This window comes from Camelina sativa, chromosome 1 (assembly GCF_030686135.1).
Source record: "Camelina sativa cultivar CO46 ecotype springtype chromosome 1, ASM3068613v1".
Taxonomy (NCBI): domain Eukaryota; kingdom Viridiplantae; phylum Streptophyta; class Magnoliopsida; order Brassicales; family Brassicaceae; genus Camelina; species Camelina sativa.
Genome location: NC_141880.1, coordinates 9,757,746 through 9,779,959, shown reverse-complemented (window position 1 = coordinate 9,779,959; position 22,214 = coordinate 9,757,746). Strand labels below are relative to the sequence as shown.

The 22,214-nt window shown below is 37.0% G+C and overlaps 5 protein-coding genes, 1 long non-coding RNA gene and 2 pseudogenes across 8 annotated transcripts; all 8 read left to right on the top strand.

Moving 5' to 3' along the window:
- The first annotated feature begins 333 nt into the window (after positions 1-333).
- LOC104786970 (cyclin-U1-1) lies at positions 334-1,397 on the top strand. The gene is made up of 2 exons (XM_010512458.3): positions 334-883; positions 1,043-1,397. Exons 1-2 carry the CDS (start codon positions 498-500, stop codon positions 1,287-1,289), a joined length of 633 nt encoding a protein of 210 aa, XP_010510760.1. The 5' UTR covers positions 334-497; the 3' UTR covers positions 1,290-1,397.
- Positions 1,398-1,794: 397 nt separating this feature from the next.
- Positions 1,795-4,446, top strand: LOC104786962 (ubiquitin-conjugating enzyme E2 enzyme activator PEX22). Its single transcript, XM_010512446.3, has 8 exons — positions 1,795-2,189; positions 2,493-2,738; positions 2,849-2,896; positions 3,056-3,112; positions 3,200-3,301; positions 3,663-3,728; positions 3,875-3,976; positions 4,060-4,446. The coding sequence occupies exons 1-8, from the start codon at positions 2,070-2,072 to the stop codon at positions 4,162-4,164; spliced, it is 846 nt and encodes a 281-aa protein (XP_010510748.1). The 5' UTR covers positions 1,795-2,069; the 3' UTR covers positions 4,165-4,446.
- A 509-nt stretch (positions 4,447-4,955) lies between these two features.
- On the top strand, positions 4,956-5,700 carry LOC104706297 (SKP1-like protein 11 pseudogene; annotated as a pseudogene).
- Positions 5,701-7,466: 1,766 nt separating this feature from the next.
- Positions 7,467-8,344, top strand: LOC104786961 (SKP1-like protein 11 pseudogene; annotated as a pseudogene).
- Positions 8,345-9,491: 1,147 nt separating this feature from the next.
- Positions 9,492-10,093, top strand: LOC109125565 (uncharacterized). The gene is made up of 2 exons (XM_019227423.2): positions 9,492-9,670; positions 9,760-10,093. Exons 1-2 carry the CDS (start codon positions 9,590-9,592, stop codon positions 9,931-9,933), a joined length of 255 nt encoding a protein of 84 aa, XP_019082968.2. The 5' UTR covers positions 9,492-9,589; the 3' UTR covers positions 9,934-10,093.
- A 246-nt stretch (positions 10,094-10,339) lies between these two features.
- LOC104786948 (uncharacterized) lies at positions 10,340-11,878 on the top strand. Its single transcript, XR_767688.2, has 5 exons — positions 10,340-10,709; positions 10,866-10,951; positions 11,041-11,137; positions 11,277-11,353; positions 11,452-11,878. It is a non-coding gene; the product is annotated as an uncharacterized LOC104786948 (long non-coding RNA).
- Positions 11,879-14,123: 2,245 nt separating this feature from the next.
- On the top strand, positions 14,124-17,225 carry LOC104786940 (histone-lysine N-methyltransferase ATXR2-like). Of its 3 annotated transcripts, XM_019227406.2 has the most exons (14): positions 14,124-14,265; positions 14,363-14,438; positions 14,526-14,896; positions 14,992-15,104; positions 15,189-15,220; positions 15,412-15,545; positions 15,757-15,844; positions 15,972-16,020; positions 16,116-16,170; positions 16,246-16,315; positions 16,404-16,473; positions 16,571-16,647; positions 16,787-16,843; positions 16,934-17,225. In XM_019227406.2, exons 3-14 carry the CDS (start codon positions 14,574-14,576, stop codon positions 17,048-17,050), a joined length of 1,185 nt encoding a protein of 394 aa, XP_019082951.1. In that variant the 5' UTR covers positions 14,124-14,265; positions 14,363-14,438; positions 14,526-14,573; the 3' UTR covers positions 17,051-17,225. The 3 variants fall into 3 exon arrangements, with proteins under 3 accessions (XP_019082951.1, XP_087312313.1, XP_087312310.1); XM_087456187.1 differs by lacking the exons at positions 14,124-14,265; positions 14,363-14,438 and having other exon boundaries at positions 14,544-14,900; XM_087456184.1 differs by lacking the exons at positions 14,124-14,265; positions 14,363-14,438; positions 14,526-14,896; positions 14,992-15,104; positions 15,189-15,220 and having other exon boundaries at positions 15,692-15,844.
- An 891-nt stretch (positions 17,226-18,116) lies between these two features.
- Positions 18,117-21,258, top strand: LOC147949708 (uncharacterized). The gene is made up of 6 exons (XM_087510163.1): positions 18,117-18,802; positions 18,907-19,402; positions 19,683-19,994; positions 20,059-20,304; positions 20,356-20,520; positions 20,677-21,258. Exons 1-6 carry the CDS (start codon positions 18,117-18,119, stop codon positions 21,256-21,258), a joined length of 2,487 nt encoding a protein of 828 aa, XP_087366289.1.
- The last annotated feature ends 956 nt before the right edge of the window (positions 21,259-22,214 follow it).

The following is a 22,214-nucleotide window of genomic DNA, read 5'->3' as shown; positions in this document are numbered from 1 at the left end:
ATGTAGGTATCTAACATTAGTATATATCTAATCTATATTTAGTGTTTACGTCAAGATAATAATAGGATTATAAAATACTTTTTCAAAAAAAAAAAAAATAGGATTATAATGCCAGTATCTATAATACAGTTTGTGTACTTCCCCAACGAGAAAATTATGGACGAAGACTCGCAAAATCTTTTGGTAAAAAAAAGAAAGAATATGAATAGGAATATCGAATGTGAATCTGTTATTTGTTTGCGAAAATAAAGCTATTTGTTTTACAACATATTTAATAATTTCTCAAGGTGTATACAAAAATCATCAGAATCCTATCTTCTCGCGAAGAGACACGTGTCAAACCAAACTCACAAGCTGGTCCAAAGTCAGACGAAACATGATAATTTCCCCACGTAACATCTTAAGCTCATCGTATCTCCACCACCCAATCAAGAAGACATACCCAAAACGAACGATACAAAATATGGCCCATTAACGAAATAATTAAAGGCGAACCCATGTTAACCGCAGCCGGAGACGATGAACTTGACCCGGTCGTGGGACCAGAGCCGCCAACGGAAGCAGCCACTCCAAGAGTGCTGACTATAATCTCCCACGTGATGGAGAAGCTCGTGGCACGGAACGAGTGGTTAGCTAAGCAAACGAAGGGATTCGGGAAGAGCTTGGAGGCGTTTCATGGCGTGAGAGCACCGAGCATAACTATAGCAAAGTACCTTGAGAGGATATATAAGTACACAAAATGTAGCCCGTCGTGTTTCGTTGTCGGGTATGTGTACATAGACCGGTTGGCTCATAAGTATCCTGGTTCTTTGGTTGTATCCTTGAATGTTCATAGACTCCTCGTCACTTGTGTCATGATTGCTTCCAAGATACTAGACGACGTGTAAGTCATTAACCCTTTCTTGATTTTTTTGTAGTTGTAGGTCTTAATTAATTTACAAAATTGTAAAGATACATTTCATATCTAACCAACATAAACTAATGACAAACTTTGTTACCTAGGTTAAGTGCCACTTTTAACTACCTAATTTCATCTTCACAGGCATTACAACAATGAGTTCTATGCTCGGGTTGGAGGCGTGACCAATGCGGACTTAAACAAAATGGAGTTGGAGCTTCTCTTCCTCCTTGACTTCAGAGTGACAGTGAGTTTTAGAGTTTTTGAAAGCTATTGTTTCCACCTCGAAAAAGAGATGCTACTAAACAGCGATGCTTCTTCCCTCAAAGATAGCAGACCAATGCAAGACAGTCTCTCCCCTACATCATCTTTATCAACTTTATATGTTTGATATATGTATACAAACTTTTTTATATATCTTTTAACTGAACACGTCTGGTTGTCGGAAAAAGTTTACCAACTGGATTACAGATTTATATTTTTCATTTTTAAAAGAAAACGTTTCAAATTCGTGCTACGAAACCTAATCTGTACAACACATTGATGTATACTACACCAGGACTAAGATTCATAATGTAAAACGCTTAAATTTGAATAGTTTGTAAAATTTCAACTAAAGGAAACAAGCTTTTTCTTCACTTTTCACATATGGTTTTCGTTCTACATATTCATGTCTTTGCTACATTCTATTCACGTATAAAGCTATACTACTTGATGGCTTAAGTATCAATCAACAACAAATCGAAACCCAATTCTAGTTTCCTAATTTCCTTACTCCTCAGATTGCCTCTTTGGTTCATCGTGTGAAACAAACTTCAAAAAATTCAAATCACAAGAAAACAAAAACGCATCGTTTCGTTCCTTTTAACGCTAGATGATCAAATCCATCGCACCCTACGTTACAAACCATGGTCTCACATTCCTATCTACCGCCACGTGTAAACACATACACGTGTCATTACAGTTTTGACTTAGCCTAGTTGTGTTGTGTTCTTCTTCTTTCTCCTATGCTCGTCGAGAACAGTGCCTCCTTTCGTTTCTTCTGCGATATCTAAAAAAGCTTCAAGCTTTAATAAGAATCAAATCTCATAGTTTCGGATTCTCGTGTTCAAAACGACGACGTATTTTTGCTAATCTGGCGTTTTGAAGGAAACGTGAGAGACTACTACTAATGGCGGAATCGTCGTCGCCGTCGCCTACTGAAGAGATCGTTCGGTTGATTAAGCGTTTAAGCGCTTACGTTGCTTTCAAAATGTCAAGCCTTTTCTCAACTACATCGATTCGAAATCTGGTTTTTTAATTTCTCGATCCCTCTCTCTCTCTCTCTCATTTACTCTGTTTCTGTATCGGATCTGGGTTTGGGAATTGAATCCAATTTCGACTCTGATTAGTTGAATTAGGGAAGTGATTGTTCAATTGAATCTTCAAAATTGATTAAACTGAGTGATTTAGCTGATTGGGTAGAAGAAAGTATCCAACTTTGGAGTTAATTGGCAATTGGGTATGGTTGGAGTTGAAAAAAGTATCGAACTTTTGAATTTGTTATGTAAGTTGATATGTTATCATTGTTGATGTTTTTTTTGTGTGTGATTAGGATTCAAGATCGATTGGTGCGATTGTGGGGCTTGCGATTGCAGTGATATTTACATGGAGGGCGATAAGAACGCCAGGGGAACAACGGCAAAGAAGGCAGCCTAAGCGGAGGATGCAATCTGCGGAAACGTCTAGTGCTGCTGCTGCTCAGTCGAATCTAGGTTCGGTACCTCCTGAAGTTACTTCGCCTCATGAGGATGATAATGCGGTGCAAGATGTTGTTGATCAGTTCTTTCAACCTGTTAAAGTATCAATTCTTTTTTTTATCTACACAGTTCGGAAATATTGTGTTTACACTTTTACAGTATTGTTTACTTTGTTCTGTGTTAATTTAGAATTCATGGTTTGTTTTTGCAGCCTACTTTGGGGCAAATAGTTAGGCAGAAGCTTAGTGAAGGAAGGAAGGTAATTTGCATTTCAGCATTGATAGAATTTATCTTCTGATGATGTAATTTCTCGGAGTTGCGGATAGGCTTTGACGATGTTTTAGCACCGTATTATTGAAGCACTAGGTCAGGTTCATTATTGTGTTGAGGTTCACCCTTTTCTAATATGTATTTGTAGGTTACATGCCGTCTTCTTGGAGTAATTCTTGAGGAAACAAGTCCAGAAGAACTCCAAGTAATGATGTTTCCGTTTTTTTGACATTCGTTTTCATATTGCATTATGCGTCTGTTCTGTATCTGACTCAAACGCAATTTTTTGCAGAAACAAGCAACCGTGAGGTCATCTGTTTTGGAAGTTCTCCTAGAGATTACAAAGTTTAGTGATTTATATCTCATGGAAAGAGTTCTTGACGATGAAAGCGAAGTGAGCAGTAACTTCTTTTTCAGTCAATGTTCCCTCTTATTCGTGTTCTTTTGTTGGTCTTCGTGTTGGTAGCATGTCATAGCATACTGATTGTGGTTATCACTAAACATGGTTTGCTTAAACTTAGGGAAATGGGTCATAACATGGATATTTGTGTAGATAAGAATTGAGAAATGGATACTGTTTGATTAGAAGGATTCTTAATCACATGTCTTTTACATTATGAGAGGAAGGGAGCTGAGCTCACTGGTGCAACTAAATGCTCAAGACGTTTGTGCTTTTTAGTAATATTTTCCGGTTGGAACAAGTGGTTTTATCATCAGTATTTTCTGAAACTCACATTTTGAGCTCTATTATGCAGGCCAAAGTTCTAGAGGCTTTAGAAAGTGCAGGCGTTTTCACATCTGGTGGTTTGGTCAAAGAAAAGGTATTCAATTCAGCCTTTCTTCGACAGTCTTGTTTGTATCAAAGCATGGTTTATCAAAATTTATCTGTCCTCAACCATGCAAACACTAGTGGAATTGGTTTTGACAAAGTGCCAAGAATAACAATTCTGTAAACATGAAACTGCAGGTCCTCTTTTGTAGTACAGAGATCGGAAGAACTTCATTTGTCAGACAGCTAGAACCTGACTGGCATATCGATACAAACCCAGAAATCAGCACACAACTAGCTGTAAAGTCTTTTGCTTGTTTACTCATTTTTACATTCTCATGTTGCTTCTTTAGTTGACTGATATATATCTCTCTTAATTTCAGAGGTTCATCAAATATCAGCTTCATGTCGCTGCACTGAAACCAGAGCGAATAGCTCCGAATGTGTTCACCTCGCAGTCGATAGAACAGTTCTTTGGATGCGTTTGATGTCAAAGGAAAAGAGAGGTGAAAGATATACGTTGTCTTGAGTCCTGACTTCAGCATCACCGATCGACTGTGTCTCTTAGGCTGAAACTTGTTTTTTTTTTTTTTACTTCTTTTATTGTGTCTAAATTAAAAATTTGACATATTTGCGAGTTAGATATTACTGAGTGCCTCTGTGAAAGTATCCATCCAAGTTTGTAATTTTTGTATTAGCAACTTAGCTCACGTCTCTTAAACAAAAAGTCGCGTTATTTGACAAGTGTTTTATGATTATTTCTACACAAATATTGCTTGAAGACAGTAACACATTTTCTTGGCTTTGATTCTTTTGGATTTTAATTTTTTATTATTAAGTAAAACTTCATATAATTGATATGTGAAAAAAGTGGATTTGTGGGTATTAAGAAAAGGCAGAACCAAAGACTACATATATCCGTGTCATACGAACAAGTGGGTAAGAAGACGTGATCCTTTATGTTAGAAGACGCGTATGTGTGTGCATACAACAACAACATCATAGTGCATTTCTAATGAAAAAGTTTATTGAAATTTGAGTCGGTGGTTAGTCCAATTGACAAAATTGCTATTACAAACAAACTTATAAAACACGAAATTTCTAATTTGAAAGGTTGTGGTCCTAATCAAAAATACACATAAAAAGATACAATGTATCAAAGAATTTAGTGGAAGAGCAACATAGACATGAGTAGACATACAACTTCATGCTTTTGTTTGTGACTTGACGCAATACATCTACGAAATTTTTTGGCTTATAAATAAACAGACGCATAGGTTCACAACCTTACATCAATCATCATCACCTTTCTATTCTATCGTTCTCTCAATTCTTAAAATCTTTTTCATCAAATTGCTTCCAGAGAAAGATAAAAAATTGTCGACGAAGATGATCATGTTGAAGAGCTCCGATGGTATCACGTTTGAGATCGAAGAAGCTGCCGCAAAGCGAAGCCAGTACCTAGCTCATATGATTGAAGACGATTGCAACAACAATATCCCGGTTCTAAACGTGAAAGGCAAGATTCTTGCTGCGAATCACCTATGCATCGATAGCCTTATTGACCTAGCGTGCCAAGCTGTTGCGGATATGATCAAAGACAAAACTCCATACCAGATTCGTAAAGACTTCAACATTAAGGGGGATTACACATCGGCAGAAGAAAATGATATCATTGAGAAGAATAAATGGGCTTTTCAATGAGAAGCGGATTATCAAAAAACAAACTATAAGCAGCGTTCTATATTCTTTAGTGTGTGTGTGTTTTTTTCAGTTTCTTGATTAATATAGATGATGATGACTTCATCTACGTTCTATAATGATCCAATAATGAACGTACGTAAACATATACTCCGTTTGTTGTGATACTAAAAAAGATTTACGCGATAAATAAAAAGTATTCCTCTTGTTGTTTAAAAAAAAAAAAATTGAAATTCTGATATGGCTTGTTTCACCCTGTAGAATGTATTAGATAGTATGCATAATTCAGTCAAAATATTTAATACTATATACATTTAATTTAATTAAGAAAGCTATATAGACATTTGTTATTCGAAAAATGTATATATAAAAATATATATAATATTATTTAACAAATAAAAATCGTGGATAAATAAATGCGTAGGACCGTGGAGTTAGACAAACACTGTCTCTGTTCTAATTATACCTGCCAAATAGATTTCTTGAAATGTATATTAACTTTGTTATTTTATGGAAAAAGATCTGCCTGTTAATTTCAGAGGAAGAAGAACTGGTAGTATGATAGATCATCATCTTCATGGAAATAATATCTTATTGTATGGATAATTTGGGGTTTGTTTCAGTAATTAAGGAACTCATATCGTTTATCTTACTTTAATCTAAATTAATTATTAAGTTTAACAAACTCGAGTTCTCAAGCTTTTTCTCTTGACATCGATTCAATGACGTAGAACCTATGGAACATATATGCAGGTATACACGCTCATTGGCAAGTGTTTGTTAATTCGATACTCCAATAAGAACCTAGACATATATTTCGTTAATTCTATATACTAAAAAACTTTTTGATTAAAATTTTGATAGATTCTTTTTTTTTAAAACTCTTCAGATTAAAATTTTAATAGGTCCTATTATATACTGTTTAATCCAATAAAATGTATTTAAAACAATACTTATAAGTATTGAAATTACCATGTTTAACAAAAACAACGAATAATTGTTGAAACTTGAAATATTTAAAATTTCAACTAAAAGTGATAGATTATAAAACACGGTGTCAATGCATGTCTTCGAAAAAATACTAGACTGATTTGACAGACTCGATTTTTATGAGTATATATATGTGAAAAGTAAATGTGTCTGAGATGATAGAATCGAAATTTTTATGTCTAGGTTCTTACTGGAATTCGGAAGGTGAACATTGAACAATATGTCTTAAGCCACTTTAATTTTTTATGTAAATCGAACGTGCACATGGCAGTCAGTAACAGTTCTTTGGATGTGTTTTATGTCAAACAAAAAGAGAGGTGAAAGATATATATTAGGCCAGAACTTGTTTTTTTTTTTTTTTATTATGTCTAAATTAAAAACTTTGAGATATTTGACGTTAGATAATACTGCGACCGCCTCGGGGAAAGTTTAGATCCATCCAAGTTTGTAAATTTTGTATGAGAAACTTGAACAAAGTCTTTGAGGAGATAAAAAAAAGTCTCATTATTTGACAAGTGTTTATTATAATTAGTCATGCAAAAATGCTTATAGAGAGAATAAGACATTTTCTTTGCATATAATTTTTTTGGATTTTATTTTTATTATATAGTAAAACTTCATATAATTGATTATGTGAAAAGAGTGGTTCATTGTACAAACGAAACTGTGGGATAAATTTTCCTAATCGGAACATTTGTGGTATTAAGAAAAGGTAGAACCAAAAGACTTGTATATATATTGCCGTGTAGTTTATACGATCAAGTGCGTATGCATACGCGTAAACAACATCATAGTGCATTTCTAATGAAAAAGTTAAATTTGAAAAATTTGAGTCGGTGTGTTAGCTAGTCCAATGGATAGAATTGGTATTACAAACAAAACTTAGGAGTAAATTTTATAAAACACGAATTTCCTAATTTTAAAAAAGTTATGGCTTTAATAAAAAAGGAACATAAAAAACGTAACTAGATCAAAGACTTTAGTGGAAGAACAACATGAATATGAGTAGACATACAACTTCATGCTTTTGTTTGTGACTTACTTGACGCAACACATCTACGAAATAATTTGGCTTATAAATAAACAGACGCATAGGTTCATAACCTTCATCAATCATCATCACCTTTCTATTCTATCGTTCTCTCAATTCTTAAAATATTTTTCATCAAATTGCTTCCAGAGAAAGATAAAAAAAATGTCGACGAAGATGATCTTGTTGAAGAGCTCCGATGGTATCACGTTTGAGATCGAAGAAGCTGTCGCACGTCGAAGCCAGGTCATAGCTAACATGATTAAGGACGATTGCGTGGGCGGAGGTGTCCCACTTCCAAACGTAAAAGGCAAGATTCTTGCGTTGGTGACCGAGTACTGCAAGAAGCACCCCGTCGTTGATGCTAATCCTACCTCCGTCGTTGATGCTAAACCTACCTCTGTCGATGATGCTAAACCTACCTATGTCGATGATGCTAATCCTACCTCCGTCGATGATGCTAAACCTACCTCCGTTGATGATGCTAATCCTACCTCCGTTGAAGATCTTAAGAAGTGGGATGAGCAGTTCTTGCTGGAAATTGATCCATCCACCCTCTTTGATCTCATTCATGCTGCGAATTACCTAAGCATCAAAAGCCTTCTTGACCTAACTAGCCAAGCTGCCGCGGATATGATCAAAGACAAAACTCCTGTCCAGATTCGTAAAGACTTCGGCATTGAGATTGGTTACACACTGAGGAAGAAAAAGATGTTCTTGAGAAGAATAAATGGGCTTTTGATTGAGCGGATATCCAAAAACTATACGCAGCTTTCTATCTTCTTTAATGTGTGTTTTTTTTTTCAGTTTCTTGATAAATAATGTAGATGATGATGACTTCATCTACGTTCTATATAGTAATCGTACGTAAAATATATATATATTTCGTTTATTATGATACTAAAAAGATACTCTTTCTTACTTGATCAATAAAAAGTATTCCTCTAGTTGTTCTTTTGATTAAAATTCTGATATGTTATGGCTTGTTTAACCCTCTCAAATGTATTTAACATTATAATTAATTCAGTCAAAAATATCTTTAACTAAGCAGATTAATTAAGAAAATTACATACAATATTGCTTAAGAAATAAAAATTGCATAAGTAAAAATGTACGTGTGGGACTGTGGAGGCTTACTTAACCTGTTAACCATATCATTAGTGGTGATTATTTCCCCAAATTTTTTAATAAAAACTAATAAAAAAATACAAACAGGAGAGAAGGACGGTTGCTGAAATTACTAAGGGAAGAATTTACTTAGTATTTTTCAACACATGTCAATTTTTTACTAGTTATATATTAAATATTAATTTTTTTTTTCTTTGAGCAACGATGACATGTTCTCTTTAGTAATGATGCTCTAATGTCTCTTTTGGAATTAAACCTGTGGAATATGTATTTTACGGTAGATATGATGGTCATTTATCTTACTTTTTTCGTAAAAGGATTCACATATTTATTTATTAACTTTAACAGACTCCAGTTCTCGGACTTTTTCTCATGGTCCCGATTCGATGACTTAGAACGTAACACAGTTATACACACGGTCATTGGCAAGTGCTTATCAATTTCAATTCAATATGATTGTAGACAATATGTGTTGACTAAGATTTTTTGTATTCATTTAATTCTTACGATTAAATTAGGTGAATGGCTTGTTGAACCCTATAAAACGTATTTAAAATGAGACTTACTTGTTTTTTTTAAAAAATATAAGTTTGATTTCGTTCAAGTCAATGAAAACTTTTGATGTACTTTTTATGAGACTGCTAAATGGATATAAATTTTGAAGACGCGTAGTATGCATGAGCATGTGTATATACATTAACGTCATAGTGCACTTTTTTTGGAAGAAAACAATATTATTTTAGTCGATCGGTGGTTATAACTCAATGGATAAAAAAAGAAATTACACATGAAATCAGAAGGAAACACTGTAAGGAAGAATTTCCTAGGTAAGTACCAAAAGAAAAAAGAGTTGTAGTTCTAACCAAAAAGACAGAAAACGTTAAAAAAAAAAAAATCAAAGACTTACTAATACCTTATGCTTTTGCATCAACTTAATGCTTTTTGTGACTTACTAATACATCTATAAATCGAGGAAATCTTTAACAAGAACAAAACATATTTATTCAGAAGTCTATTTCTCTTGTTAGATATACTACCAAAAAAAAAAAACAATAAATCAAGAAATGGTGTTGACAGAGGCTGAGATTGAAGCCGAATTGAACCGTATTATGGAAGCACCAGAAGTAGATGAAGAGAAAGTGAAGGTACGTAACATGTTCTTTTTTTATATGTTTTTGCAACTTTTTAATATGATGTAAGCTTGTAAACATATCTCTTGGTAACTAAAATGTAGGATTTGGAGAAGAGAATGATGGAGGTGGTTGAAAAAAACAAAGGAGGTATAGATCCCAAGTACACGAAGACGATTGAGTATCTAAAGATGGATAAGCGACTCAAATCTATGATCAAAACTACAGGAAGTACTTCTATTGTGAAGAAGAAGAACTCTTCCTCCTCATCTCATTAGATATATGAGAATATGAGATCATCAATTCATCATCAGATCATATTCATGCACTTACTAATCTCTTACGTTAAATCTATTATTGAATAATTTGGAGTTTGTTTGTACTCCAAAATGTAGTTTACCTTAATTCTCTTGGTAAATGAATTCTCATAATTAATTATTTAGTTTTTCTTTTTTAATACTATTTAATATTTTTCCTCTGCTCAATTCTATTTTCCACCTATAGTACATATACGTGGCTGACTCATCTCTGTGTTAACAAAGCCCAATTCTCTAGCTTTTCTCGATTTGGATAACTTCGATGACTTAGAACGTAATCATATATATTTTTGAGCCATAATTTCAATAATCCAATAATGAGGCGTAAACATATAAATTTTTCGTTTATTGTTTTGTTGTGATACTAAAAAACTCTTTTTTTCCTTTTTTTTTTTTTTTGTATTCGTAATTTTTTTTTTTAACACTAGAACTGCATTAGCTAATATAATGTTGTTACAGAGTTGAAAAGGGGTTGTTGTATTCGTAAATTTATACTAAAATATACGTGCTATAATTATTATGAAACATTTATGAGTTATTGTGGGTAATTTCCCTAAAAATAAAATATAGGTTAAAAAAATTAGTATCTTTAACATTTTTAAAAAATATTTTAATAGAGAGAATCTAACGATTATGTGTGTCTTAAAATTATATATTAGGAAACCCTTTGTTCTTCGTCCTTCTTCTGCGCTCGATTAGTCTTTTTCGTCTTTGGATATCGCTTTCGCATCCGTCAGGTTTGTCTCCATCTTGAATTACTTCGTCTTAGGATCCTTAAACTGAATGGTTACCCTACTCTGTTTTGGCGTCGAGACCACCTAATTAATTGGGTTAAAGTTTTGAACTTTTTTATGCGAAATTTGATTTTTTTTTTTTTTTTGAATTTTGGGCAGAGAAGATACTTGCTATGTTCGTGAATAGGCGGAACCCGAAGAAGAAGATCAAAGCTCTTCAAAAAGCAATAGACCACTTTAACAAAGTATGAGTCTCTGTCTCATTTGAGAATTTGTCTGCTTTATTTTGAATGATTTATTTTCTTTCTCATTGTTAGTATATTTCCATTCTCAGGGGCTTGAGCGAGTACGACAAATTGAGACTTATCACCTGGATCGGGCTGCCGAAGACCTTTAGGATGCAAGCTTATACGGGGAAAAAGACAAATCATGTATGACCAAATCTTTTTTACTTGCTCTAATAACAGTTATGACCATTTGGCAGTCGCAGGTTCCTTTATCAAACGAACAGGGCTCATGTGTTATGTTTTGATTTTAACTCTCTCTTAAATTATCTTGTAACTGAATCAGATTATCTGCAAAGTAGGGAGTTTCACCTACAAGATGCTAAGTACTATACCGACTTTGGGCTGCGTTATCTAGAAGAAGTGAGAACTTTTCTAAAGCATTTTTTTTTTTTTTGTAATAAGTTTGCTTACATTGAACTGAACTTGGTTTTGTGCTCTCACCCATTTTTGTCAAACAGATTGCGAGCCTCCAAAGTCTCCAAGATAGAGAGATTGAAGCACTGCAGCATGGAGCTTCCACCAAACAAAAGACGTGGCTGCATTTTTGTCTCTTCTTTTAGTTTCATGTTCTGTTTCTATTTTCTCGCCCAAACAATGAATAAATTATGAATAGGGGTTTCTAGGTTGATTCAGATTAATCCTAGACAGGAATTAGATTTTTCCCATTGTAGGAGTCATCGTAAACGGTTCTCTCATTTGATGGAGTTCTGGTTAGTGTAAATCTCGCAGTCTGAGATTTTTCCCAATTTTGCTCTCCTTGTTTTATTCTTTTTGCCAAGGAGTCAAAAGCCACAGGCTATTTTGTAATAGCCAAACTTTTCATTAAATTTATAATGATATTTACAGTTAAGCAAAAAAAAAAAAAAAAAAAATTAGATTTGGTCATTCTTCTCGATGCTTTTGAAAGTATGTATACAAACTCCCTATTCAGGGGATACCATCGCTTTGTTTCCAGTTGGTAAAGACGACAGATTATGCTGCTACGCGATGAGACCTGAAACCGTGTCCTCTAACTGTTTGATGTTTATGGTAGTTCAAACTTGTGGAACACAAAACATTTTCGGATTCTTCACCAAAGTTATCACATGGACAATGCCACCGGACTATTCTTCACTGGCCAAAAACAAAGCAAAGGATTTTTTTACTCTCAAATCACAAACAGCCTCTAAGTCGCTTCATTCTTATCGCCGCCGAGGACCCGAGTTTACTCCGAGCATCTTCATCGTAGATTTTGGTTTTTGGAAAAAAAATAAAAAATAAAATCGAAACGACGCTAGCTAATGGATTCGAACTCGGAACTGTTGGGTTTCAAAACAAAACTAATTACCCCTAGACTACGTCGATATATATGTATTATTTAACAGCTTGTATATATATATCAATGAGAGAAAAGAAAAACTAAATAACTTTAAAGATATAGATAGATTAGACAATTTGTGTTCACAAATTTTTTTTTGTATTACGATTAAATTAGATAAATGGCTTGTTGAACCCTATAAAACGTATTTAAAAATGATACTTACTTTTTCCTTTTACAATATAAGTTTGATTTGTTTTGATAAACGTTCAAAACAATATTAATTAGTTTATATTTATCTAAATATTATGTATTGTTGTATTTTTTCAACCAAAAAAAATGTATTTTTGTATTTATTGCAAACAACCAACAACTACTAATAATTATGGTCAATCTACAATTGTTGATTTTGTAAATTATGTCTATAATAATAATTAGTCTCTAGTTTTGAGATTTGAATAATCTTGTTAGTGGGTTGCAGAGTTAGAAATTCATTTTTTTTGTTTTTGTTACAATTAAATTGTTATCTTTCTTTCCAAACTCAAAATCTTCATCCAAGATAGACTTTGTTTGATGATAATATATCCTCTTTTGCCAAATCGACGGAGGCTCACCAAAAAAGAAAAGTCATATTCTATTTGTATGGTAAAAAAATTGGAAAGCTTTTGTATATAGAATATTTCTAGTTTATGACTTTGATTACTAAGCTTAGGCAGGAAATCTTGTTCCAATTATCATCCAACAGCACAATAAGACAAAGAAACTTTAAAAGACTAGCGTTCTTGAAATCAATACAGAGTATTCTTTAATCATTTACAACATAAACTAGTTATTTGCATCCCTAGCCATCTCCAAAGACTGCACGGAATTCGTAGATGTCTGTCATTCGTCCAAGAGGTTCATCTGCAATGAAAAGTTATTTGTTAAAACAAATTTGAGAGAGGAAAAAAAAAAGACAAATTCTTACCTCGTGATCGTAGATTGCTATATTTGCATGTGCTACTTCAATCTCATTTCGGAGTTGAAATTGCCTCTCAACATCAACTCCACCTTCTGCCAATATCTCGGTATGAAGTTGTACTAGCCTCTTCAACGCTTGAACACTCTGCACACATAGTTAAAATCTGTGTTAACAAGGGTCAATGGGAAATCAAATATTCAAAGTAGAAACGTACCAATTGAAGATTTTCTGCGGTTGCAGCCAGGGTAGGAAGAAGAGGAGGAGGAGGAGTTCTCTTAAAACAAGAAAAGATTTCTCTCATTTCTCCGCCGCCGCTCTCTCTACGTAATTAATTTCAATTTCAAAAGCTGTAATCCAAGATAATCAAAGTATTACGGGTTACCTTTTCAAACCGCTCTAGATTCTCTCCTAAAACAGGAAATCGTTTCTCTCCAAACCCTAACTCCATCAGATCTGATGACGCGCAAAAAATAAAAAATATGAGAATAATATATAAAAATGTAGTATATATATATATATATATATATAACCGTAGTAAAGTAAGGGTTTGTATTGTTTAATATCTTGATACGATTGATTTGCATTTTACTTAAAACACATAAATTCATCAATAGTCAACTAACGATGACATTTGAGTAATTAACTACCATGAAAACCCAAATAATTTTGATTTTTTTTTTCTTGTTACAAAAATATTATTAGATAACAATATAATTTACTACTTTAAAAAAAGAAGCTAAACTAAAAGTTCCAAATAAATAATTTGGTAAATACGAAAACTGGAGGACGGGTATGGGTCCGGTTCGGGTCGGGTAATCCATCTCCACTCCAAAGAGTCTCTATAGTCTTTGAAAACCCAAACAGTTCAAAATAGCACCAAAAATTAAAATACAGACGCGCCGCCGTGCGAGAAAATCTCCGGCCACTTGAATGGATTCCGTTTACAAAACCGACGAGAATAGCACCGCTGATGCCGCCGCTCTTCTTTCTCCGCTTCCAACTCCCCAACTGCAGGCAAATTCCCTCTCTCCCTCTCTCTCTATATATAAAAGCATCCATGGAAACGTATAGTGACTGAGCTCGATTCTGGTTTCTCAATTTTGTTGTTCAGGAGTACTTCAAGAAGCTTATAACTAGTAGAGGATGCAATGGAATTGAAGTGAAACACAATGGAACCACTGGGAAAGGTTGATTTCTTGGTTTTGATTTTTGTATAGATTTTTAAGAATCTCAATGTTGGTGTATATTGAATCTCTGATCTTGGAATCGGTTAGGTGTTTATGCGAATTCAGAGTTTCAAGAAGATGAACTCATTATGAAAGATGAGATTCTTGTTGGCATCCAGCACTCATCCAACAAGATGGACTGTTTGGTTTGCAGTTTTTGTTTCCGGTTCGTCGGAACGATCGAGGAACAAATTGGCCGGAAACTCTATTTTAAGAACCTTGGTCTTTCTTATTGTTGCGACGGTGATTCATCTTGAAGCGAAGATTATCAAAATGAATACATTGAGTACAATGAAAATGAGGAACAATGTGGTGGAAGCAGCTCATGCCCTCATAAACTTCCTGAAGAAGTTGTTCTTACTCATGCCCTTTGCCTTCTCCTCTTTCGTGTCCTGGAGGATGTCAGGAGGCTTTCTACTGTAGGTAATTGAGATTTTTGATGTCTTCAACTTTAGTTTCTACATGTGTAACATTATGCGTTCTAATACTAATGTGATGTTTCATTATGATACAGTGAATCATGCGCAGAGGCAGATTGGGAAAGTTCTCACTCTTTACTTTGCACTGGTGAGAGGTCTGAGTCAGTATCTAGAGAGGCGCTTGGAGAGTTTATAAAACATGCTAATGGTAAAGTAATTCTTAGTCTCTTTGAAATTGACTTTTCAGTCTTACGGTAACTTTGTTTATAACTTATCATTTCTTAATTTGCAGAGACAAATGATATTTTTCTTCTGGCTGCCAAGGTATATCCTGTATCAGTTGTTATCTCTACCCTACCTTTTGAATATCTTTGATAAAATGACAAATGATATTAGTTTACAGTGAGATCTGTGGAGCTTATGCAAGTTTCGACCTTTTATATCTCTAGTATATACCCTTTCCTTACTATATAAAGAAAAGAAACTAAACAGTTCTGGATATGTGTTATGGCTAGGCGATTTCCTTTACCATTCTAAGGTACAGGAGATTGAAAGGAGAACACGTGAACAAAAAAGCAAAACTGAGTGAGCCAAATCGGTCGCTACTCTTGGAGGCATGGAAACCAGTATCTCTTGGATACAAAATAAGGTATATAATGATGTCCCATTAGATAGTCTTGACTCTTGAATAAGAACTTTAATCACTTTGTTTTTTTATTTCTCTATGTTTCTAAATAAATGTGATGGAATTGATCCAAATTACGTACTGTAACTCATGATTATTATACATAACAGGTTCCTCGTGTGATGGATGTATGCCACATATGAATAATCTAAAACTCTATTCTTATGATTGGTAGGTGGTGGGACTGCATCGCATTGCCAGATGATGTTGATCCTTCTGATGAAGGAGCCTTCAGGATGCAAATAAAGAATCTTGCATGTACGGTAGGTATTTTGGTTGTATATATCGCTTGAAGGTTGAGTTTACTTGCCTTATTTTGTGTAGAGATCAAACTTGCATCAACTGCGCCTCCACTGTTTTGCCAACCCAATTACATTTTTTTATCTGCAGTCTTTGGAGCTCCTGAAGACAGCCATATTTGATAAAGAATGTGAAGCCCGTATCCCCCCCTCGTCAGTTTGATATATTATCTGTACCGTTGTGTCCTTGTTTATATATTTTACTCACAGAGGGTCATCCCTTAACGCTGGAAAGTTTTCTCCCTTGAAATCTATGGGAACATCATCGGCATGTTTGAGCTGAATAACCTGTAAGAATCGTCAGTTCCTGTTTATATCCTTACATTTACAATGAATTTACCCACAATATGTTTGATCTTTGGCAGAGACTTGGTGGTAGCATCACCAGTAGAGGACTATTTCTTGTATTTTGATGATCTTCCTGATGCAGAAAAGGTCTGGATAGAATATTCCACCCATTGTTGTTGTTCTTTGACCAAAATCTATATTGACTCTTACCAGTTTCTTATTCTCATTATCGTAGGAAGAAGCCGAGGAAATCACAAAACCGTTTCTATATGCTATTGGTGATGGCTATTCGGACTGTTGCCAAGGTTAGAAATGCAGGGACCACTGTGGTCATAAAACAGAAGAGTTATGTAACTTGTAGCCAAGATTTGACATTATTGCATCATCCGTAATTGTGTTTAGGAACGGCCTTCTTCCCTCTGCAGAGCTGTATAAACCATTCTTGTTGCCCTAATGCAAAAGCCTTCAAACGAGAAGAGGTATCTTTCTTAAATCGTCTTCCTCTTTATGAATCTATAATACATCTAAAGGTTGAGGACTTTGTTTTCATCAACACTTTGGGACAGAACTTGATTCATCCATGCATGTGGAACTAATTTTGTCTTGTGTGGTTTGCAGGATAGAGACGGACAAGCAGTTATATTCGCTTTAAGACGCATCAGCAAGAACGAAGAGGTATGCATCTTCTCTCCAATCGTAGAAATTGATTATTTTGGAAAAGAGAACTTGTTTTTGACATTTATATTCCACATGTAAAAACAACAGGTGACGATTTCATATATAGACCAGGAGCTTCCGTACAAAGAGAGACAAGCATTACTTGCAGACTATGGTTTCAGCTGCAAGTGCTCCAAGTGTCTGGAAGATTCTTCATCAGTTTGAAGCCTAATTTATGTTTTCAAAAGAACAGAGAAACTGTCAGCCTTTATAGTGATCAGATCACTGATTAATCAAAATTATGCGCGTAGGGAATTTTTTTCACCATACAGTACTATGTTGGAGCACGCTGTCGAAGAACCGCTCTTTCCTCGGCAATTTATCTCTCTTTCCTAGTTAATTAGTTGAATTCAACTCAGTTTATACACATCACATACGTCAACCATAAAAATATGGTCATTAGTGGTCGTTAATGGACGCGGACAGCCCTAGTTCTGCATAATAGTACAGATTAGTAGTCAATATGTGTTACTTTCATGCATACCGTGGAAGAACAGCTCTCCAATTTAGACACGGCATTGTAACAATTTACATGCATGCCGTGGATTGTCATTATGTGCACATCCAGTGACACCCCTGTGACTCATAAATTCAATAAACTGAAGCTGTGGGCTCCTTGATGTAGCTCACTATCTCTTTTCCTATTTAAAATTCTGATACTGTCGCCACTCTCTCACATTCTCTCTCTTCCTCTCTCTAGCTATGACAGTCCCTCCCTTTGTCAGTTCTCTAGGTGTTTCTTTGGCTCTCCATCTCGTTAAATGTTTATACAAGAAATGTAGGTTAATGCTCGACATACCCAATATGATACTGGAACTGGAGAAAACCATGGGAGAGCTCAAGGCCAAGCGAAATGATGTGCAGCGAAGGGTCAAAACAGAGGAGGAAATGAAAGGTCATCAGCCGTATGAAGAAGTCCAGCTATGGCTCCAAGACGTCGGTCGAGAGTGTCCAAAGCGATGTCGATGATTTTTCCTTAAACATGAAGTTGAATTTGGAAAGGCTCTTTGTTCTGGGAATCGACAGATCTACAAATATGCCAAAAGGGTTTTGAAGATGATCTCAAGTTCATCGAATTTCAAATAAGAATTTCCAAAGCATCAGATATTTAGATGATATTGGTGGTGACAGCTAAGGGAGTAAATAAGTTGAAGCAAAAAGGTGTTTCGTTAAAACTATCTCCCCTCCTTTCCCCGACATCGGCCTCACGCCGACGGTCGGAAATTTCTCCATGATTCCCAAAAAGAAGAAAAAAGCCTTGCGTGGGGTTGTTCCAGGATCATCAAAGTATGCCCGGATCTCTGCCCTTGTTGCTTCCGGCTCTCAAAAACCGTCGTCGTTGCCTGTTGTGACCGCTGGTTCTGAGCCTCTTATGCCTCCTACCGCAGTTGCGTCTGATTTCCCACCCGCTCCGGCAACACCAGCTGCTCCCACTCTAAATCTTTCTTTGGCAGATGCCTTGGTTTCTGTTCCCGAAGTAGATCTGAGATCTTCCTTGACGAGCCCCTCAGTCCTCACCGTCGAAGGTTCACCCTCCGGTGCTACAGGTCCAGCCTCCGGTAATGGCTCTTCCCCTGGCCCCCGTTCATACTCGACAGTGGCTCGAGATCCTTCCTGTTTGGAAGAGATTGGTACTCCTTCTCAGCACATTTCTGGAGTCCCTTTCGTATTCATCCCGGATGAGAATATCCAAGCCGCAAAGATTGAGTTTCAGGACTTTGTCTTTGCACAAATCCACGGCCCCCCTCCGCCAATGGGTAGGATAATTGGGGTAGTCAATGCTATATGGACCCGTGCTGGTCCGAGAATCTTTGTTCATCGCATTGGGGATGGAATCTTCTTGCTAAAGGTGACGAATCCACGGGTCAGAGAAATGATTCTCAGCCGTAATATGTGGAGTATTGCGGGTCATCCAATGTTTGTTTCCCTTGGTCACCTGACTTCAACCCCGATACACCTCCAATCTCCTCCGCTGTTGTGACAGTGGAATTTAGGGGAGTTCCATACCTGTTGTTTAACAGAGAGAGCCTTGGTCGCATCGCAACTGCAGTAGGAAAGCCAATAGCCCTTGCACCTGAAACAACCAGAAAGGAAAGTTTTGAGGTTGCAAAGATTTTGGTTAGGGTGAATCTGCTTAGAGAGCTCCCTACCCGTGTCGTCTCTGGATTTAGTGATGGTCGTGAGATCGACATTGATGTCTCCTATCCCTGGCTTCCCCCGAAATGTGTCTCTTGCGACCAATTTGGACACACTACGACTCTGTGCCCACAGAATGCTCCTACGGTCTCAGTGCGAAGAGTGCCTAGGAGATCTCCTAGCAGTAGGGGAAGACCATCACAAAGGGAGAGGCTGTCTCGTCAGGGCTCTCTTCCTAGTAGGGTGCGTTCGAAAACAGTCTTAGGCTCGCGGTTTCTCACCCCTGTTGCACCAGAACGAGAAGCCGCCAACTCCAACACCACCTCAAATTTGGGATCAGATCAGGAGAAGACTGCTGCTGAGATCCCTACCCAAGGCTTGGTCAGTTGCAGTCATATTCAATCAGTTACGGGGGAGTTTGACATCCCCTTCATTTTGGTGTCTCGTCGTAGGTCCAGCCGCAAAGCTGCCTCGATTCATTAATAACCCATTACCACTATGTTTTTTTGTGTGGAACGTAAGAGGATTGAACAGCGGTTCGCGTCAGACTATGACGAAGGATTGGATTAATATCCGTAAGCCTCTTTTTGGCGCTTTTTTGGAGACTCATATTAGAGAAGTAAACTTAAGGAGAATTGAGAGTGTTATTCCGATTGGTTAGAAATTTTTTGGTAACTTTGATCATCACAACTCTGCTAGAATTGTGGTTGTTTGGGATCCGCATATCTCTCTGGTGGTTTACCATGCCTCGGCCCAAATGGTAACATGCGGTGTCTTTCTGCCTACGGATAACCTAAGTCTCACTGTCTCATTTGTCTACGGCTTCAATCTGGTTGAGCAAAGAACGTCTCTCTGGGAGGATTTGGTCAGCATTAGTGCCACCACACCTGTCTCTCATTCACCGTGGGCAGTTCTTGGTGACTTTAACCAAATTCTGCGTGTTTCGCAGCATTCAGATCATCTTAACTCGGAGGTTGATTTGTCAGGAATGGAGGACATGAATTTGGCTCTCCAGGATGCACTTATTTGAAGCTCAGGCCAAGGGGCTTCTTTTCTCTTGGTGGAACTGTAGTGACGGGCATAAGATTTCTAAGAAGATTGATCACGCCTTGATTAACCAAGAATGGGCCTCTACCTTTCTGGAGGCGTTTGCAGAGTGGCTAGACCCAAAACAATCTGACCACACTCCTATTTGGTTCAGTGTTCCACAATCAAGACGCTTTATTCTGAAGCCTTTTCAATTCTTCCACCATGTCATCGACCACCCGGAGTATACAGAAGTGGTAAGTCAATCTTGGAACTGTAATGCTGTGAGTGGTTCCAATCAATTCAAGGTTTACAAGACCTTGAAAGCACTAAAGCCGGCTCTCCGCAGACTGAACAAGCGGCATTTTAGTGGTATTTCTGAAAGAGTGAAAGTTGAAGAATCCAGATTGGATGAGTTACACAGAGCTATCCTCACAGCCTCCACCCCAGAGCTAGCAAGGGAGGAACATCTTGTTCGCACTCGTTGGAAAATGTTAAGCTAGGCTGAGGAAAATTTTTATCGCCAGAGATCTCGCGCTAAATGGATGCACCTTGGTGACCGGAATACTAAGTTCTTCCATAAAACGCTCTCAGCAAGGTTAAATAAAAACCATATTCATTTTCTTCAGGATCAAAGTGGAAGGAGATTATCTGACATATCTGAGATTAAGTCTCACGCTTCTGCTTATTTTGAGGAGATCTTAGGGACCACCACTTTGGCTCAATCCCCATGCTCTTCATCCTCCCTTGCTGAGCTGCTCCCCTTCAGATGCTCCGAAGCCCACAAATCTTCCTTGGAGGCTGCGGTTTCTGAGGAGGAGATAATTCGCACAGTATTTGCTCTGCCTTTGGACAAATATCCTGGTCCGGATGGTTATTCCGTGGAGTTCCTCAGAGCCTCTTGGAGTACAGTAGGCAGTGACATTGTTGGGGCGGTGCAGGAATTTTTTCGAAATGGGAGGCTCCTTAAAGATTTCAACACTACAAAGATTGCTCTGATTCCCAAATTCCCTGAAGCTTGCAAGCTAGGAGACTACAGACCCATCAGTTGCTGCAATTTGGTTTACAAGATCATTTCTAAGATAATTGCTAACCGGCTCAAGCCCATTCTGCAGGTCTGTGTTTCTCCTAATCAAGCAGCTTTCCTGAAGGGTAGGCTACTTGGGGAGAATGTTCTTCTTGCATCTGAATTCATAAGGCACTACAACTGACCTTCCTCTCCCCATAGTTGTATGCTTAAGGTGGATATTAGAAAATCGTTTGATACCGTCTGCTGGGACTTTGTTCTCAAGTTACTAGATGCACATGGTTTCCCGCCTCTATTCTCCTGTTGGATTAGGGAGTGTATATCTTCTCCAAGATTCTCGATCGCTATAAATGGTGAACTTGCGGGTTTTTTCAAAGGAAAGAAAGGTCTAAGGCAGGGAGACCCTTTGTCTCCTTACCTCTTCATTATGGTGATGGAGGCTCTTTCTAAACTTCTGGAAAAAGCTGTGGATAATGGCCAAATTGAGTTGCATCCAAGGTGCTCTACACCTAGAATTACCCACTTATTGTTTGCGGACGATCTCTTGGTATTCTCTAATGGCTCAAGACGATCCCTTACTGGAATTGCGGAGGTTATGAGCAGGTTCAAGGAGATGTCCGGTCTTGATATGAATCTGTCCAAGTCGGAAATCTTTTTTGGTGGTTATTTGGAGGATGATGCTCAATCCTTGGCTGTGCTCTCTGGTATCCGGCGAAGTTCTTTTCCCACTCGGTACCTCGGCTTGCCTCTCAGTACAACAAGGATCACCTTTGCCATGCTACAACCCTTTCTGGAGCGAATCACGAGTAAGCTTCACTCTTGGACCGCCAAATTTCTATCCTTTGCCGGAAAAATCAGGCTGATATCATCGGTTATATATGGTATGGTGAACTTCTGGAGCAGTGTTTTTGTGATGCCAAAACGCTTCTACGTTAAAGTGGATTCTTTATGCTCTGCTTTTCTCTGGAAAAACAAGACTGGCTCGGCGTCAGGGGCTTGAGTAGCTTGGGCAGATGTGTGTAGACCTAAGCTTGAAGGGGGATTGGGCATCAGACTCCTGGAAGATTTTCAGCTGGTCTTCAGGCTCAAGTTAGTCTAGAACTTCTTTTCCCGTTCTGGTTCATTATGGGTTGTCTGGCT

What these genes read in the sequence shown, in the direction of transcription:
- LOC147949708 (XM_087510163.1), top strand. Translation starts at nt 18,117, where the DNA reads ATGATTCCCAAAAAGAAGAAAAAAGCCTTGCGTGGGGTTGTTCCAGGA. An exon ending in AGATCCCTACCCAAGGCTTG is followed by an intron (nt 19,403 to 19,682) that starts GTCAGTTGCAGT and finishes CCGATTGGTTAG; the next exon opens with AAATTTTTTGGTAACTTTGA. An exon ending in ACCCGGAGTATACAGAAGTG is followed by an intron (nt 20,305 to 20,355) that starts GTAAGTCAATCT and finishes AATCAATTCAAG; the next exon opens with GTTTACAAGACCTTGAAAGC.
- LOC104786962 (XM_010512446.3), top strand. Translation starts at nt 2,070, where the DNA reads ATGGCGGAATCGTCGTCGCCGTCGCCTACTGAAGAGATCGTTCGGTTG. An exon ending in CTACATCGATTCGAAATCTG is followed by an intron (nt 2,190 to 2,492) that starts GTTTTTTAATTT and finishes GTGTGTGATTAG; the next exon opens with GATTCAAGATCGATTGGTGC. An exon ending in CAAGTCCAGAAGAACTCCAA is followed by an intron (nt 3,113 to 3,199) that starts GTAATGATGTTT and finishes AATTTTTTGCAG; the next exon opens with AAACAAGCAACCGTGAGGTC.
- LOC104786940 (XM_019227406.2), top strand. Translation starts at nt 14,574, where the DNA reads ATGAGATTCTTGTTGGCATCCAGCACTCATCCAACAAGATGGACTGTT. An exon ending in TCTCTTGGATACAAAATAAG is followed by an intron (nt 15,546 to 15,756) that starts GTATATAATGAT and finishes TATGATTGGTAG; the next exon opens with GTGGTGGGACTGCATCGCAT. An exon ending in TAAAGAATCTTGCATGTACG is followed by an intron (nt 15,845 to 15,971) that starts GTAGGTATTTTG and finishes TTTTATCTGCAG; the next exon opens with TCTTTGGAGCTCCTGAAGAC.
- LOC109125565 (XM_019227423.2), top strand. Translation starts at nt 9,590, where the DNA reads ATGGTGTTGACAGAGGCTGAGATTGAAGCCGAATTGAACCGTATTATG. An exon ending in TAGATGAAGAGAAAGTGAAG is followed by an intron (nt 9,671 to 9,759) that starts GTACGTAACATG and finishes ACTAAAATGTAG; the next exon opens with GATTTGGAGAAGAGAATGAT.
- LOC104786970 (XM_010512458.3), top strand. Translation starts at nt 498, where the DNA reads ATGTTAACCGCAGCCGGAGACGATGAACTTGACCCGGTCGTGGGACCA. An exon ending in TCCAAGATACTAGACGACGT is followed by an intron (nt 884 to 1,042) that starts GTAAGTCATTAA and finishes TCATCTTCACAG; the next exon opens with GCATTACAACAATGAGTTCT.